An 18,460-nucleotide genomic window follows, 5' to 3' on the forward strand; every position below is an offset into this window, starting at 1 on the left:
CTCCCACCCCTTCACATAGAGTGACCTTGGGTTTGACCTCTTTGGTAGATACTCCCACCCCTTGTACCTCTAGAGTCACCTCAGCAAGAGTTTCCCAGCATGATTCTCTTCCTATCGAGATCAACATGCATGTGATGTTAAAAGACACAAACACGTGCACACATGCTCGTCCTTGGGTTTATTGGGCGTCCTCAACCCTTGGCATATATACACAAATATGCTCACGAGCATAAATCAAGTAAACAAATGAATGCACAAACAATTCCTTGGTTCTATATAGTATAATACTTCTCTTATTATATTAGTAATACGATCTAAGAATTATCAACATACACTGTAATATTTAACATTATAATAAATATTTGCTAATAAATAAATTATCATTTTTGATATCATAATATAATAAGTTAACAATATTAAATTTAAATATCATAAAATTGAATGATACTAAGTATTAATATAAGTAAAATACTAGTGAATATATGATTGAATACAAATATATTCATTATGTGATAATATATTTTGTGTACTATATTTAAGTATCATTTTTTTCCAATCTTTCCCTCTCTCTCTCTCTCTCTCTCTCTCTCTCTCTCTCTAAATCAATAAAAAAAGAAGGCTCCTTACAAATAAAAATTTCTCTCGTTAGAAAGTGATTATTATATAATATTATTTGTATAGCCCAACTTAACCAAGAATTGTAGAAGCCAATTGACCCATTGTTTCTTTTTTCAGTTGTAGCACCCAACCGAACCATTGTTTCTTTTGTAAGAGTTTTTGGTTTAGTTGGACTCCACAAATAATACTTTATATTTAATAATATTTGTAAGGACTCCACAAATAATAATATAAATAATACTTTATATTTAGTGAACTCTAGAGTCCAACTAATCGTTATCAAAATGCATTTATATAGTTACCACCCGCACGAGATCCACCAGAAGCCTCGCACTAGCCAGACATGAAAAGGCTGGGATGCTTGATTTGCTGCATTACTCTGTGAAACTGTGGAATTGGGTCCTCACAATTAGCGAGCTAGAGGCAAATTATAGCTCAAATTGGATTTGGGTTGCTGAAGGGGTGATCGAATCGAGGTGGGTCTTTCAAAATTTTGTTGGGTTTTCTGGTTTTCGTTGTTGTTGTGTAGATGTCCATCGCGGGGGTACCAGTGCTTGAATGCCTGTATATACTGGCATGTGGGCGCTATCTCTGCAAGCGGTGCTGCCACGCTGGCTACCGGGACAGTAAGGACTGGCCCCAAGCAGCCCTGGAGGATTTTGAACCCGTCCCCCGCATGTGTAGAATAGTGTTGGCCGTCTATGAAGACGATCTCAGCAAACCCAAATGGCCTCCTGAAGGTGGCTATAGAATGGATCTGTCCTCAGTAGTGAAGAGAGCTGGCTATGAGGATACCCATGGTCGTGCCCCCCCTTACCTCATCTACATCGACCACCATGCCCATGACATCGTCTTCGCCATCCGAGGCCTCAACCTTGGTAAAGAGAAGGACTATGCTGTCCTCCTCAATAACCAGCTTGGAATGGAGCCCTTTGATGACTGCTTTGTCCACCATGGCCTCCTCAAATCGGCGACTTGGTTGCTCGATGAAGAAGCAGTCACCCTGAGAGACTTGGTTGCGGAGTATCCTTCTTATACGCTGACCTTTGCCGGGCACTCTCTAGGTTCTGGTGTGGCTGCCATGCTTACCATTCTTGTGGCCAAAGATCCGACCAGATTAGGCAACGTAGCCAGAGAGAGGATCCGGTGCTATGCCATTGCACCTGCTCGGTGCATGTCATTGAACTTGGCCATTCTTCATGCAGACATTATCCATTCAGTCATTTTGCAGGTAATCTCTTGGACTTGCTATTCCTTTTTACAAAATTGTATTATGAATTTTCATCAATGTGGCGACATGCTACATACAGGATGACTTCTTACCTCGCACTGTGACACCCTTGGAGGACATTTTCAAGAGTATCTTCTGGTGAGGTAGTTGTCTCTTGGAGTCAATTATGTAGTTCTCCTTTCTTTCCCCCCTTGGTAAAAGTATGTTGTGTTTTAATATGTGTGTGTGTGTGTGTGTGAGAGAGAGAGAGAGAGAGAGAGAGAGAGAGAGAGAGAGAGAGAGAGAAAGAGAGAGAGAGAGAGAGTTATATTAAATATCTTCAAAAAACCAATGTGTCTATGAGACCAAAAGTGATACAATAGTGTCCATGTAATCTCGTCATGATACAAAAGAAAACAATGACTAGAGCTATGAGCTGGGAATGTCAAATCCGAGCCATATGAAAAATCTTAGAGAGAGATTGAGATTTTATTAACAGCTTCTAAAGACCCAATGGGTCTAAGAGACCAAAGAAAGTTACTTATGTTCCAATTGTAAATTGGAAATCATAAACATTGAAACAAAAAAGTGCCAAAAGGAAAAAGGTCCGTGTATGGGCCGAACTCAAACGGGGGGAGGACCATATCAAACCAATTGACAATGCAAGAATACCATGATTTATGGCGTCCCTCTTGTGCAAGACTCAAGAGCCAACCACACGAGGCGATCTCGAACGAGTGTGCTTACATGGAAAATGTAAGTGATGGCTTGGAAAAGAGCATCAAAAGGACTAGTGGGCTCGCTTCAAACATAACAAGCACAATCTCATGTGGCACATCATCACTTGCAGTCTCTCTATGCTCTTCCAATCTGCCTCACCCAAAGTAATCCACAAGACGAAGAACCATACATTATGGCAGGTGTAACTAATGTATCAAACAACAAGCTCTTAGTGCTTAGCTCTTGGAAGTGGACCTTAAAGCACTGTCTTCTAATTGGGCTAGGGTGGCATAACCTCTCGCCAAGAGGGCCTAGGCATCTGGCTACATGGAGAAGATTGGACTAGTGAAGGTGACCTTTAGGTATACATATGAAGTGGAATCATCCCATGATGCGAATTTGAGGACTGGTGCTTGGAAGCCGCTTTTTGCAAAGCAAAGAACGCCTCTAAAGCCTTTCCTGTTGACTGAAACTTTTTGTCTTCTAGTCTTCACTCCCTTGAGCAAATCTGTGAATGGTGCTGCAAGGTTGGAAAACCAATCCATATCCGAGTTTCACATTGTGAAGTTTTCGTCCGAGTTGCGGCCAGTTGATATTATGCTTATTCTTTCTATCTTTAGCGGTGCATTTACCCTACCAACTACTTATTTACTGTACTAATTCTTTATATTTGCTACTTCCCTTAGTGCTAGGCTTTGTTATGGCTGAGTTTGCCTTGCATCTCTGGAGGTTTGACAGAAACTCAGCACGAAGGGCTTTGTGTGAATATATGCTCTTATGTGTGTGTGTGTGTGTGTGTGTGTGTGTGTGTGGAGTGCGTGTGTGAGAGCATATCTTGATACAGAGTTCTACACCCACTATTGGGCGCACTGATGACGTTAGTGGGGATGTCGTAGTATCTAGTCCATACTATGCATAATGGAGTTGGTAGTTATATAGTCTTGTGGGTTGACTACCATGAGTATATAACATGCACGTTCCTAAAAGGTGAATTTGCAACCACCAATGTTGTTCAGCTCTTGCCTCCTTTGAATGCAGTACTTACAGTGGTATTCGATGATAAGAAGTAGGGCAGATTTGAGAAGTGTCAAAAAGGCCTTATCAGAGCTTATGGCACAGCGAACGGGCAACAATTTGTTGTTTTCTTCAACATGGGCAGTTTCGAAGATGCCATCACCCCATAGTTGGCGACAAAGATGAGATGTGCCCTAGTGCTGTATCATTTGGACGTAGATGGGTTCACTCCCCCGACCTGCGTACCCACATCTCCCAGAAAGCTCAACAATTTGCCTTCACAGTCCAGAAGGCCCAGTTTCAGAGGGATTTCATTGTCTTGCCCCTCCTCGGGTGTGACATGATCCTAGGGATTCAGTGGTTCCACCAGTATGCACCCATTCCTGATTGGAGGAAGGACACCTTCACGATCGTCAAAGGTTTCCCTAAGCCTACTATCATCCACGGGGATCAGAGCGTCGAAGGTTTCCGCTCATTTCCCACCTCCAAGCTAGTAGAGCCATCAAAAAGGGAGCAGAATGTGCGATGATCTATGTCTGCCCACAGCAAATATAGACATCCACCGCGACTCTATTAGAGTCACAGATGATAGGACTCCTCCAGCAGTTTCAGCACATGGTGCAGGCTGTTGATCTCCTACCCAGACCCCCACCCTCTCCTCCTGAAGACCATCGTATTGATTTGGTACCTGAAGTTGAGCCACCCGATAAGTTTTTGTATCGTCTTTCCAAGGCATTGGAAGCTGAGTTGGAGATGCAACTAGCACAATTGCTTAGGTCTGGTTTCATCAAGCCTTCATCCTCTCCATTTGCTGCACCGATTCTTTTTGTGCAAAAGAAAGATAAGACCACACGTCTCTATGTGGATTATCGAGCCTTGAACAAGTTGACAATCAAGAACAAGTTCTCTCTGCCAAGGATAGAGTACATCCTCAAAAGACTCAACGGTGCTAAGTACTTCTCAAAGATTGACCTCAAAAGTGGCTATCATCAAGTCAGAATCTTCGAAGCCGATATCCTTTTGAATAGAACGAGGTCATTACGAGTTAGCAAAAATGCCTTTTGGTTTGACCAATGCACCTAACAAGATAATGTCTCGAGACTTCGCTGTACTCATCGGTAAATATCTATTCATTTTTTTGGATGACATTCTTATTTTTTTTGCTGCTACAGAACAGCACAAGAAGGATGTGCAGAAGGTCTTGCAGATTTTGCGAGATAACGAACTCTAAATCAATGTGAAGAAAAGCATATTTGGAGTTCAAGAAGTCCAGTACCTGGGCTACGTGATCGGTTCCGACGGAATTCGCCTTGCCCCTAAGAAGATAAAGGCAATCCTCGATTGGGACGTTCCGAAGACAGCAAACCAAGGGATACGATCCTCTATGGGCCTTTGCCAAGCATATATATATACCTAGATGAATCCAGAACATGCCAGGGTGGGGGTGGTACAGTTGTGGCAGTAGCCACTTTAGAGGCTTGTGCTTGCCTTTTTCTGCTTGCCATTTGGAACAATTCTTCTTTGCATGTCCCGTGTGGTGGCAGAAAAAACAACGGTTCTCTTTGAAGTACCGTTCCTTCTCATCTGACTGTAGGAATCCTCCGGTAAGGCCCTCCTTGATCTTTTCTTCAGGTGTCTTCTTGGGTCCATCTTGTCACTCCTTTCCAGTAGAAGAGCTATTCTGGCCCTTCTTCCTCTGGTCTTTGTTATTGGATGCCCCCTTACGTGGCTGTTGGTTAGACGCCTGGTTCTGCTTGGTGGTCTTCGTCTGCTGCTGCTTTGGTTTGGGGGTGACTTGAGCGGTTTTGGGCTTGCCTCCCGTCACATGCACTCTGCACTGTAGTGCATGGTGACAAGATGGCTCATCATCAGTGCTTCATTGTACAGCAGTAGGACCCTTTAGGATATGATATTGTCATATGCCGTGGTCCCATTGTAATCCTTGGTCTAGGATATGTCAAGCGCGGAGCTACGTAGGTCATTCCTTAGCCTTAGAGTGTCAGTCAGTCAGTCAAGTCCCTTAACCCGCTTGGAGAGAATCATTCATGCATGTAGAGTTAGTAGAAATCTTAGGGTTTGCATCAGAAAGCATTCTGCATTGCATAGCATTCATCCCATATGCATATACATCATTGCAGAAGCATTAGAGTATTATTCAGCATTATTCCACATTTTTACCATATTTTCTAGCATTTTATACACTATTGCAGCATTATTATCATTATTCCAGCATTTATCACATAAGACAAATCGTGTAGCATTTATGATGCAATTGGCCAGCACTGTAGCCAGCCGACCAGCATCCAGCCCATATAAATAGCATCGCTTAGCTCATTCCATCATATCTCATCAATCAAATCTTAAGCGATTTAGTCCTCAACACTTGGGCATATCATCGCTTGAGCATATCAACATACATCATCAAAATGCATCATTCAGCATTCAGCCAAGGAGGAAAGCGCTTTAGCCCTTGCATTTTCAGCCTTCATGCAGAATTCAGCATTCATCCATCACATTGTTTGCTCCAGCCATTACGGTGAATGTAAATGCAGCATGTTCATTCATTCATAGTGCATATTCTCAGCCTAGAACAGTCCCAAAGCAGCCCATCTCTCAGCCACATTTTGCAGCCTTCATACAGCCCCTTGGAAGAGTGCATTGACATCATTGGTGCTTCTGCAGCCGTGTACAGTTCAGCCCGACTCTTGGTCTTTCAAAGGTCTTGTGTTTGGCTTATCTACAGTCCAAAGTTAGTCATACATTCATTCTCTTCAAAGTAATAAAAGAAAATACTCCTAGCAATAGGAGGGGGCCCTTCAGTGGGTAATTTGGGACCCAATAAGGTGTATAGATCTATCTCTCTCTCTCTCTCTCTCTCATCTCTTAAATTGTGAAGTGATAAAGTGGATTGCTAAAGACTCGCAAAACTTAGGATAAAGAAGGTAGTGTGAGACTTTGTGTGATAGGATCCTTCATCTACGCATAATTCCGTTGCATGTTACATCTCCATTGAGCATCATCTCGTGGTTTTGCCCAAGAGTCAAAGCCCTATCATAACTTTGGGGTTCGAAGTTTTGGACAGGGAACTGAATGTTTGGATCCAATCCGTGAATGAACTGCTTCAGCTTCTCCTCCTTGGACTTCCCCAACTGTTGAGCTGATGTGATCACTTTGTTGGAGTAGGTGAGCATAGGGGAACCGTTCTGGATGAGTTTGTAGAACTCGTCTTCGAGATTCATCATGTACTGTGGAGGTAGAAATCCGGTTTTCAGATCGGATATGAAGGTGTTCCAATCATAGTCCGATAAGCCAGTGTAGGAATCTGTGTGCAAATGGGACCAATGTTGCTACCGAGTGACTACATCACCTGTGAGGTGTGGAGCCGCCAGATGGACTTTATCTTGGGGTCTGTAATCTTGGAGAGTGGAAAATGGGCAACAAACCGGTGGATAAATTGAGTCACAACTGAATGGTCGCACTTGTTGTCGTACTTGGTGAAGTTCGGTGAGGCACGGATGACGGTTGTAGAGGCTGTGGCTGGGGTTGTGGAGGACTGAGATGTCACATGTGGAAGCTCTTGGAGTCTTCTTTCAGCCCTAAACACCATCTTGGAACATGTTGATGCAAAACGCATACATAAAAGAGAGAAGAGAGAGAGAGATAGCTGAGTATTTGGTATATTCATATATACAGAAAGGTAGTACAAGTCCTACAGCCATAGGCTGTCTTGGAAAAGGTAGAAATACCTAGTCTAGTCCTATTTTAGTGACGCAGCCCATGGAAGGACTGAATGATCTAAACAATGAGCAACTTGTGCCTTTTATAGGTCTTGGGAAGTCCTAGTGGACTGGCCGACTGCTGGTCGGCCAAGTCTTGGACAATATATTCTTCAAAAGCTACAGTCGACAAGTCTTTTCCTCCTTCCAACGCTGGCCGACAGCCTTCCAGTGTCCTCCACAAGTCTTTCTCTGCCTACTCAAGCAACACATGCTCCAAAATCAGGTTCAAATCTTGTTTTTTATCTTGTTGCCCCTTCAGGATTAGCCTTGGGATTAGCCAGTGCATGTCTTGCACATGACATCCCCTTTTGCTAAACTTGATGACGGAATTCCAATCTGCGTTCTTGGATGAATTTCATCATCCCATTGTCTATTCTTGGAGTCCCCCTATCATCGTTCCCTCTCTGGCAACCTTTTCAGTGAAAACCCCGCCTGGTTCCAAATCCACTCCAACTCTGATGAAGATCCGTGCATCTATTCCATCCTGTCCCCCTTCCCCTCATGCCTTGTCCCTGAACACTTTCTCTGGTCTTCTTTCCCGAGTATTGAGTCTAGCACTTTCACTCCACTCCTTGGAGGACCATCCTGCCTTGAAACCGTTGTCTGAAAGCCTTTCCTGGTGTGACCCAAGTGGCCCCCGACTCACAGGACTGCCATTCCCCTTGGGTCTTGTGGAACACCACCAAGCAACCTCCTGGGAACTTCTTCCATGCCTTGTGTTCCTTTCCTTGGGTCTCGTACTTGTGCACTTTCCTGAATCTTGGATTGCGCACCTTCATCTGGGACTGAATCAGTGTTTAACCTTGCTAGGCCTGATGCTAAAACAATGTTTCCTGGTCCCCACACCCCCAAAAGATCAAGACATGGGCGATTGTTTCATCCATGCACTATGCAGCAAGGGTGGTGCAACATGGGTAGTGTCATGTGCACAGTGTGTATCTACCGTGTGCTACACGCACGCAAGACTAGTTTCGAGGCTTGGGGAAGCTTGGAGCTAGGCAGGCTGATTGACGAGATGAGTTAGGGATATACTAACGGGCGGGCACCCAAGTATGGACGGGCGGGCGCCCAAGTGTGGACGCCCGATGACCGGCCAAGAGCCTATAAAAGGGTGGCCAAGGTTAGTTATTGAGATATAGAGAGTCTCGCGAGTTTGTGAGAGCTCTATGGTCTTGGAGCCTGGATCTAGTGCAGACGTGCACTTGCTTTACGTAGCCGAGGCCGGCAGCGATCTCGAGGCCCGCGAGGGTAGCTTCGTGGCGGTATGGGACGTTGCGAGGAGGAGATTGGTCGGTACGTCAACCTAGTTAGCTCAGCTCCTGGCTCGGTGGGGACAGCCAAGACTGTGCGCTTGCCCACGGTTGTCATGGTTGGGAGGTGAGTCAGGCCTGCACCCCCTTTGTTTGTTTGTTGTTTGCAGGATTCGAGTCTCGGATCAGGAACGATCACGAGGAGATGTGTGGGGATTTGACAGTGGTATCAGAGCATACCTCATGAATGAGCAAGTCGGTAGGTAGAGAAGATGAGGTCGAAGAAAGGTATGTGTTAAAAAGCTTGCTGTTTTTTCTGTGTATACTGTTGTTTTCAGAATAGTATGTGTTTCTTTATCAAAGAAACCCATGTTGATAGGGATGGTAGTCTAAGAAGGGTCGTTTGCTTTGCAAAGAAGAAAGATTTGTTTATGCAGTCGCCTGAACTGCAGAGAGAGAAAACAGAAAAAGCACGTTGCTTTTGGCGTAAGAGAGAGAGAGCGAGAGAAGTGATGGATCGCATACTCGTGCTGGTCAAGGGCTACCCGAACGTGTAGGCAAAGGCGGTAGCTACAGGCGGCCAGGCGCCTAAGGCTTGCGTAGCCAGGCAGCCTAGGCCTGCGTAGCCAGGCGACCAGACTAGCGCAGGCGCCCAGGCTAGGCCAGGCAGGCACCCAGGCTAGGCCAGGCAGGCGCCCAGGCCCACGCTGCCATGACGCCCAGGCCCACGCCGCCTAGGTAGGCGGACAGACGCCCAGGCCCACGCTGCCATGTGGCCAGGCTGGCGCAGGCGCAGCCTGCCGTGAAGGCACCGGCAGAAGCGAAGGTGAAGCTGGCGGCGTTTTTCCGAAGGGACAGAAAAAAAAAAAAGCAAAATAGTAAACACATGCGCCCAGCCCGATTCGGCGCTTTGCTTTTTTGTTTTTTATTAAACTTTTTTTTTTCAAAAGTTTACGGGTCCCTAAGGTTCAACGTGTGTTCTTTTTTTTTTTTCTTTTTTTTAAAGAAAACAGAACTTATATATATATATATATATTTATAACACAAAAGCAAAAGCTCAAGAAGCTTTTGGGGCAGGCTATATAAACCCCTTAAGTGGGCTTCTTGCCACACATCTCTCCAGTTTTCAAGCTCTCAAGCTCTCAAGTTCCCTTGCACTTTATTGTGCAAAGATCGAATTTTCTCTCCCCTTACCCTCTTCACGATGTCGACCCAAGAATCGGAGTTGGAGCCCCTTGTGGAACGCGAAGGCTTGCCGGCTACGGAAGGTACCGATGCCGATCTTTTTGATGATTTTGTGTCAAAATCAGATTTCCAAGAGTTCAAAGTAGCTCTCGAAGCTTCTTCAACGGAACGTCAGGCACAAATCGTAGCCCAGATGCAAGCTTTGCAGAACTCCATCGCTCTATTGACCACTACTCTCTCTACTCTATCGGGTATGGATACCTTGGCCTCTGCTTTAGGCCCCAATATTACTCCGGAACCGTTCGGGGGCGAGCAAAAGCAGCGCACCAAGGAGATCGTGGACACGTGGCTACATAAGTGGCAAGTTCACTTTCAGTTTCATCCATATGATGATGGAAAGAAGATCCAGTTAGCAGTAGGTTTCCTGTCCGGCAAAGCTTTGCTTTGGTGGAAGGAACTCAATCCTAAGCCAATGACTTAGGCACAATTCGAAGACGTCTTCAAGAAAGAATTCCTCAAGAAAGAGGATGATTATGATGTTGTGGCCCGGTTTTTAGCTTTGACCATGACCTCGCAGCACCTCACTTATGAGGTCTACCTCCAGAAGTTTAGGGACTTGCAGATGAAAGCTACAAAGATGGATCCCACTACTCTTTTGGGATTCTTCGTAGCTGGTTTACCAGACTCATACCATTTATAGGTAAAAAATAACAAATGTAAAACATTGGACGAGGCCATTCATTCAGCTCGTATCTATGATGATACAATGGTCTCTTCCAAGTCGAAACCCGTTACCGAGCAGGGGAACAAGCATAAAAGAAAGTTCTCCGCACCTATGACTAACACGACAGAAGGAAAGTCTTCGGACCAACCTTTGAAGAATTCAAGTTCGACACCAGCGAAGAAGAAACGACTCCTTAGGGCTTTAAAGCTCAAGAAGGAAGGACGTTGTTTTATCTGCGAAGAAAAAGGACACATGCGTAACGAGTGCCCAAAGCAAAAGGGTACCAAGACGAACGTAGGACCCAAGCCAAAGGCAGCTAATCAGTTGTCTTTGACAGGTACGTCCATTACTGTACTTTCTCGCCCTAGTACTTGTTCTGATTGTCTGTTCAATTCTAAAGTATTTGGCTTGCATGATCTTCTCTGCGTTTATGGAGAAGTGAATGGCCATAAGATTCACATTCTTCTAGACCCTGGCAGCTCACATAACTTTGTTAACTACAAACTTGTGCAGAAATTGAGTCTTGATAATACGACACCCAGCGATCATACCTATGAGGTATGCCTACCTGCGGCGGGAAGGCAAGTATGAGATCGAAAGGTGGAGATGCTTCCAATCCAGATTCAGGACTACAAAGACACTCTGGAATGCTATGTAATGCATCTAGAAAATGTAGACTTGTTATTAGGGATTGAGTGGTTTAAGACTCTTCAAGTCCAGATAGATTGGTCTAGTCATATTTTTTCTTTTCAGCATAGGGACACCCAGTATAGTATTTTAGGTGATTGTATTCATCCCTCTAAGGGACCTCTTGTAAATACAATTGATTTTGGAAATATAATGGATTCTTCTTTGTATATCGCTTTCCATTGTGTATTGATTCCACTTTCTTCCTTTCTCATTCCTTCCTTGGATGTAAATGAATTAAGTGTGTTTGAAAGCAAAGAATTACAGAAGATACTTGATTCGTTTGAACCGTTATCCTCTCCCTAGATCAGATGACCTGATTGACCGGTTAGCAGGAGCGAAATATTTCACGAAGATAGATTTACGTACTGGCTACCACCAGATACGTATTCATGAAAGGCATGTCAAAAGAACCACCTTTCGGACTAGGTATGGCCATTACGAGTTTCTTGTATTACCTTTTGGGTTAATCAATGCTCCAGCCACTTTCCATGAACGATCTTTTTCGTGAACATTTGGGGAAATTTGTGGTGGTGTTCCTGGATGATATTTTGATATATAGTCGTACTCTTGAGGATCATGTCAGACACCTCACGATTGTCTTATCTATTTTAAGACAGAATCAACTATATGCTAAGTTGAGTAAATGTGAGTTCTTTATGATAGAAATCATTTACTTGGGACACAAGATCACTCGAGATGGATTGAGCATTGACTATGACCGAGTTCAGAAGGTTCTGGACTGGCCTATACCGTGTACAGTGAAACAACTTCGTTCTTTTCTCGGTTTTGTTGTTTTTCTTCGGAAATCTGTACGGGACCGATGACCGACTTATTGAAAGGTCGTGGACGTAAGTCAAATCAGCCTATCACTTGGAATAACGATTTGGATATGGCCTTCAGACTTTTGAAAGATAAAGTCAAGGAAGCACCTATCTTAGCATTGCCTGATCCTAGTCGGCCTTATGTTCTTGAAACTGATGCCAGTGACTATGCTATCGGGGTTGCTTTATTTCAAGATGGTAGACCGGTTGCTTTTGAAAGTAAAAAGCTAGACGACACTCAATCTCGTTGGCCAACCCTTGAGAAGGAGCTTTATGCTGTGATTCATGCTCTCAAGGTTTGGAGACATTATTTATATGGCTCCAAGTTTGTGGTATTGACTGATCATCAGTCAATCAAGTATGTGTGTGATGCGGATAATTTGAGAGGAAGGAAAGCTTGTTGGGCGGAGTTAATGCAAGATTTTGATTTTGAGATCCGTTATCGGAAAGGGTCCATGATTAGTATTGTAGATGCGCTTAGTCGAATTCGAGAGGTGAATACTTTGTCGTTCACCGAGATTTCTACTGACTTATTTCAGTCATTGAGAGGGCTTTGCAGGACTGATAGTTATTTTGGTCCATTTTGGCAGAAGATCCAGGACCAGAGCTCATTGATTGACCAAGACTCGATGACTGAACAGTCTACTATTCAGGCTGCAGGAGACGAGTGGATGATTCGGAATGGTTTACTATTCCGTAATGACAAAATTTGTGTACCACAGATCCCGGACATTAGGTCCAAGATTCTTAAGGAGTGTCACGACGCCTCTTCTGCTGGACACCCTGGGGTACACAGGACATTATCATTAGTGAAACACACTTTTTATTGGCCAAAGATGAAAGGGTATGTAGAAGATTATGTTCTCAAGTGTCAAATTTGTCAGGCAAATAAAGCTGAATGCTTTAGACAGGCTGGGTTGTTGCATCCTTTGCAAATCCCAGGTAATAAATGGGAAAGTATTTCCATGGATTTTATTACCGGATTACCAAGAACATCTCAAGGCCACGATTCTATTTGGGTTGTGGTAGATCGCTTGACAAAAATGGCTAGATTTTTACCGACCCGGAAGACTATTACAGCTACGTAATTAGCTTGGCAGTTTATCGAGCAGTTGTTTAGACTGTATGGGTTATCGCAGGACATAGTCAGTGATAGGGACTCAAGTTTACGAGTGATTTTTGGAAACTTGTTTTTGAAAAGTTGGAAACAACTTTGAATTTGAGTTCCTCTGATCATTCTCAATTTGATGGCCAGACTGAAAGAGTGAATCAGATTTTGGAGGATATGCTTCGAGCATATGTATTCAAAAGGCAGAGTTCATGGGAGGATTGTCTTCCTATGTTAGAATTTGCATATAACAGTACTAAGCATACGAGTACAGGGTTTAGTCCTTTCATGCTTATGTATGGTTTTCAACCTAGATCACCTGTTACAGTAGGATTCTCAGGACTTCAGCATGATGCAGCACGTAATTTTTTTGCAAGATATGCAGGAAATGTTACAAGTTGCAAAGGAATCTATTAGAAGTGCTCAAGACCGAGACAGATTTTATTCTAATAGACATCGTTCACCCAGAGAGTTCTCTGAAGGAACGATGGTGTATTTGCGAGTTCCGAAAGATTCCGAGACTCTACGGACAGGTCGATCTCCGAAATTATCCCCTAGATACTGTGGACCATTTCGTATTACACGACGGATTGGTTCAGTTGCATATGAATTGGATTTGCCTTCTCATGTGAAAGTTCATCCTGTATTTCATGTTAGTAGACTTAAGGAAGTGCTGGGTGGAACAGATCAGTTAGTTACTTTTCAAGAAATTATAGATGTCGAGGACATGACATTTGTTCCGCACGAACCTGAAAAGATTCTTGGATTTCGTGAAAGAAGATTGCGTAATACGCTTATCACGGAATACAAGATCAAGTGGAAGGATCGTGTTGAGGAGGACGCTACATGGGAGACATTGACTACTCTTCAGAGATATTACCCTGGCTTTTTAGTGAGCTCAGGAGTGAGCTCTTAGAGGAAGGGGAGTATGTCATGTGCACAGTGTGTATCTACCGTGTGCACGCACGCAAGACTAGTTTCGAGGCTTGGGGAAGCTTGGAGCTAGGCAGGCTGATTGACGAGCTGAGTTAGGGATATACTAACGGGCGGGCACCCAAGTATGGACGGGCGGGCGCCCAAGTGTGGACGCCTGATTGACAGGCCAAGAGCCTATAAAAGGGTGGCCAAGGTTAGTTATTGAGATATAGAGAGTCTCGCGAGTTTGTGAGCTCTATGGTCTTGGAGCCTGGATCTAGTGCAGACGTGCACCTGCTTTACGCAGCTGAGGCCGGCAGCGATCTCGAGGCCCGCGAGGGTAGCTTCGTGGCGGTACGGGACATTGCGACGAGGAGGTGATTGGTCGGTACGTCAACCTAGTTAGCTCAGCTCGTGGCTCAGTGGGGACAGCCAAGACTGTGCACGGCTGTCATGGTTGGGAGGTGAGTCAGGCCTGCACCCCCTTTGTTTGTTTGTTGTTTGCACGATTCGAGTCTCGGATCAGGAACGATCGCGAGGAGATCCGTGGGGATTTGACAGGTAGCAACAATATCTCAGAATCATCTTGAAGCTTTGATACCAATGTCACGTGCGGAAGCTTTGGGAGTCTTCTTTCAGCCCTCAACACCATCTTGGAACATGCTGATGCAAAACGCATACAAAAAAGAGAGAAGAGAGAGAGAGAGAGAGATAGCTGAGTACTCAGTATATTCATAATGTACAAAAAGGTAGTACAAGTCCTACAGCCATAGGCTGGCTTGGAAAAGGTAGAAATACCTAGTCTAGTCCTATTCTAGTGACTCAGCCCATAGAAGGACTGAATGATCTAAACAATGAGCAACTTGTGCCTTTTATAGGCCTTGGGAAGTCCTAGTGGATTGTCCGTCAGCCAAGGTCCTGGACAACATATTCTTTAAAAGCTGTAGCTGACAGGTCTTTTCCTCCCTCCAGCGCTGGTTGTGATAGCCTTACAGTGTCCTCCACAAGTCTTTCCGTGCCTACTCAAGGAGCGCATACTCCAAAATCAGGTTCAAATCTTGTTCTTTATCTTGTTGCCTCTTGAGGATTAGCCTTGGGATTAGCCAGTGCATGTCTTGCACATGACATGAGAAGGGTGGAAAGAAGTTACGAGAGTTCGCAATGTCAAGCCTTCTTGGGCTGTTGCTCATAGTTCGCCTTTGCTTTGAGCTCTGCCCGCAATCGCTCCTCTTTGGCCTTGCGTTTGGCTTTCTTTGCCAGCTTTTTGGCCCATCTTGCTTCACAGTCTCGCTGTGCTTTGTCATTCATCCATCGACACCAATGGTCCATTGAGGAATTTTGTTCTTTGGGTGTCTCTTGCTAGGCCAAGGTTGCCTGTAATTCTGCGAGTTTTTTTTTCCATTTGGACTCTTTCGAACTAAAACTAGAGTTGTCTTATATGCTCCTTTAACTTTTGGTTGTCTTTGTCTTCTTTTTGTGGAAGCGTTTCTTCGAATGGTTCTTCTTTTGCAATGTCTTCGGAGCTTGATGCCATGGTGGATGGGCGAGTGGTTTTTCCCAATCTCAGCTTTACCATCCACAAGATGCTCTCACCCTAGGTTGCCGGGTTGAATCACGTTCCAAGCTCTGATACGAATGTGGCATACACCAAGCTAGGACTCTGTGAGACAATGAGGCCTTCTTCAAACTTGAGTTTAGTGTGTCTTTAGCAATCCTTTAAACAACATACATGAATCTGAAAGATGTAGTTGAGATGACACCGGATGGGGTGTCATGTGCATCCGTTCATCCCAATGCTCATAGACATGTATATTCTCATTAGCAAATATATGGGCAGATTCAGGGGTAGATTTAGAGCAGATTTTGCAGCCCTACAAGCTCCCGGAAGTGCCCAAGACATAGCCCAATGGTTGGGACACCTTTTGGGCATAGTTTTGACACAAAATATGACTTTTTGGACAATGTTTTGTGGGAAAAATAGGCAAAACCGACTTGATTACGAATTCATTCCTTTTTCCTATAAATAGGATCATTAGGCATTCATTAGAATTATCATTCAAAGATCAAGAGGATCCATTTGTCAGAGTCTGCAAGGCAGCAAGGACACAGTGGTGGATCAGCAGGAGCTTCTCTTGTTCGATTGCAAGTAGAGGGTTGCAAGGATCTTTGGTATGCGTCATGAAACTGTGAATCAGCAAGATCATTGTATATATAGCATGTTTTGGCAATATACAGTAGATTAGGTCTATCTCTCCTTCTCTTTTGTGTCTTTGCTAAACATAGGATTAGCGTTATCTTCTTTCCTTAGCGTTAATCATGAACACGCTTCCGCAACGCATGTTACATTGGTATCAGAGCTTAGGTCCTAGGATAGCCCTTAGCTTATGTTTGGTGCATGCTGAATTAGGACTTCTGAAATTAGGGTTTGCGTTTTAGGGTTTACGAGCAAGATTAGGGTTTGTGTTTTTGCGTTAAATTTGTGTTTTTGCATCAGCTTTTTGCTCATTTTCAGCATAGTATAGTGCTAGAAAGTCTAGTTTTCAGCCTAGCATGATCCTAGGGAGTTTAGAAAACATGTAGAACTCTAGAGTTAGGGTTTTTGGGCTGATTATAACAGAAAAAACAGCAAAATAATATCATGAGTTCAGAGGCAATGGACGATGACTTTCTCAAGACTTTGCAGAGTCGTTGGGGACGGGTAGATGAACGATACAAAAGGGAACAAGAACGCTATGCTTAGTATGAACATATCATCGTTGGGGCCAGGTTCAGGGAACAGCTCATAGAAGAGCTTCAAGAAGTGGCGCGTCAAGGCCCACTTCTATACGAGCAAAGATGGACATAGCTCAAGGAGACATGGGCACAATTCATGGCAGCATCAACAAAGGCCAAGAAGGAATCACCTAGGGTTGTGAAGTAGCCCATGACCGAGAGTGTTTACCCAACGAAAAGAGAGCTTCTAAGACAAGAGTTCTCGGGAGACGTGATCATAGAAAGAGGTGTTTCCGAGGAGGTGCCATTACCCGTGATGCACATGCCAGAACCAAAACCAAAGCCAAAGCTAGAGCCAGAAGCCAAACCAAAACCAGAACCACAGATCGAGCAAGTGGATCTTTCCAAATCCTATTTGGAGGAGGATGAGGTCAACCCGATAGTTCCCAAGGAGGTGGATCTCTCCAAATCCTATTTGGAGGAGGATGAGGTCATCTCGACAGTTTCAGAGGAGTTTTCAGAAGATCCAAAGACCAAGCAGAGAACTTGAAGACCAAGTCAGAGAGCTTGGGGATTGAGCCGATGGATATGAAGTGCAATCTTCAATTGGACCAGAACGGAATTGGAGCAAAGGTGTATGGATTACCCCAGTGCTCCAAGCTTAGCAAGAGGGGATGTCATGTGCATCCGTTCATCCCAATGCTCATAGACATGTATATTCTCATTAGCAAATATATGGGCAGATTCAGGGGCAGATTTAGAGCAGATTTTGTAGCCCTACAAGCTCCCGGAAGTGCCCAAGACATAGCCCAATGGTTGTTTCGACACAAAATATGACTTTTTGGACAATGTTTTGTGGGAAAAATAGGCAAAACCGACTTGATTACGAATTCATTCCTTTTTCCTATAAATAGGATCATTAGGCATTCATTAGAATCATCATTCAAAGATCAAGAGGATCCATTTGTTAGAGTCTGCAAGGCAGTAAGGACACAGTGGTCGATCAGTAGGAGCTTCTCTTTGATTGCAAGTAGAGGGTTGCAAGGATCTTTGGTATGCATCATGAAGCTGTGAATCGGCAAGATCATTGTATATATAGCATGTTTTGGCAATATACAGTAGATTAGGTCTATCTCTCCTTCTCTTTTGTGTCTTTACCCCGCATTAGGTGCATTGCCAGCCAACAACCGCAAAGTGGTGCCAAATGTCTGATAAGAGTCAGGCAAGTTGCGCAACCTCCCACATAGATTTGAGTTTGCATTGCATAATTAAAAAAATGACACAAGATAAACATCAAAAGCACAAAAGATCTGTCAACAATACAGGCACTTGTTTCCACAACCCTGCTTCACATATGTGCACGTACTTGCATGTACCTTCCTCCTTGTGTTCACCTCTATGCTGTCTTTGAAAGTACAGATCTGAAAAACAGCCCCGTACCCGTCTGTACTACCTCGGGATACGTGCCAGGAGTTGTTCTTGCACACGCAGCCTGCTGTCCACTCTTGTACCTGCCTGAATCAGAGTAAACAGTTCTGTCCAGCACCTGTTTGCGCCGCCTGCAGCAGCTGTACTTGCTGTACCTGACTGTCCGTACACTGTACGGCAGTCGTACAGTACTGTACTTGCTGTGAACTTGTCTGCACAGCCTGTACAGGACCTGTGCGCAGCCAGTCCAGCAGAGAAGAAGACCCGTAGCCTGTACCAGAGAGAG

The 18,460-nt window shown here is 44.3% G+C and overlaps 1 protein-coding gene across 2 annotated transcripts in view; it reads left to right on the forward strand.

Annotated features, from left to right (window-relative positions):
• The first annotated feature begins 900 nt into the window (after positions 1 to 900).
• Positions 901 to 18,460, forward strand: part of LOC147610515 (uncharacterized) — a 103,635-nt gene continuing 86,075 nt past the window's right edge. Inside the window, exons 1-2 of one of the 2 annotated variants that reach the window (XM_086786616.1) lie at positions 901 to 1,849; positions 1,929 to 1,987. In XM_086786616.1, coding sequence (XP_086642742.1) covers positions 1,148 to 1,849; positions 1,929 to 1,987 — 761 coding nt within the window. In that variant the 5' untranslated portion in view covers positions 901 to 1,147. The remainder of the gene's footprint in view (positions 1,850 to 1,928; positions 1,988 to 18,460) is intronic. The other variant, XM_086786617.1, reaches the window with a different exon arrangement.

This window comes from Cibotium barometz, chromosome 49 (assembly GCF_041138505.1).
Source record: "Cibotium barometz isolate CiBa-2024 chromosome 49, ASM4113850v1, whole genome shotgun sequence".
Classification (NCBI taxonomy): domain Eukaryota; kingdom Viridiplantae; phylum Streptophyta; class Polypodiopsida; order Cyatheales; family Cibotiaceae; genus Cibotium; species Cibotium barometz.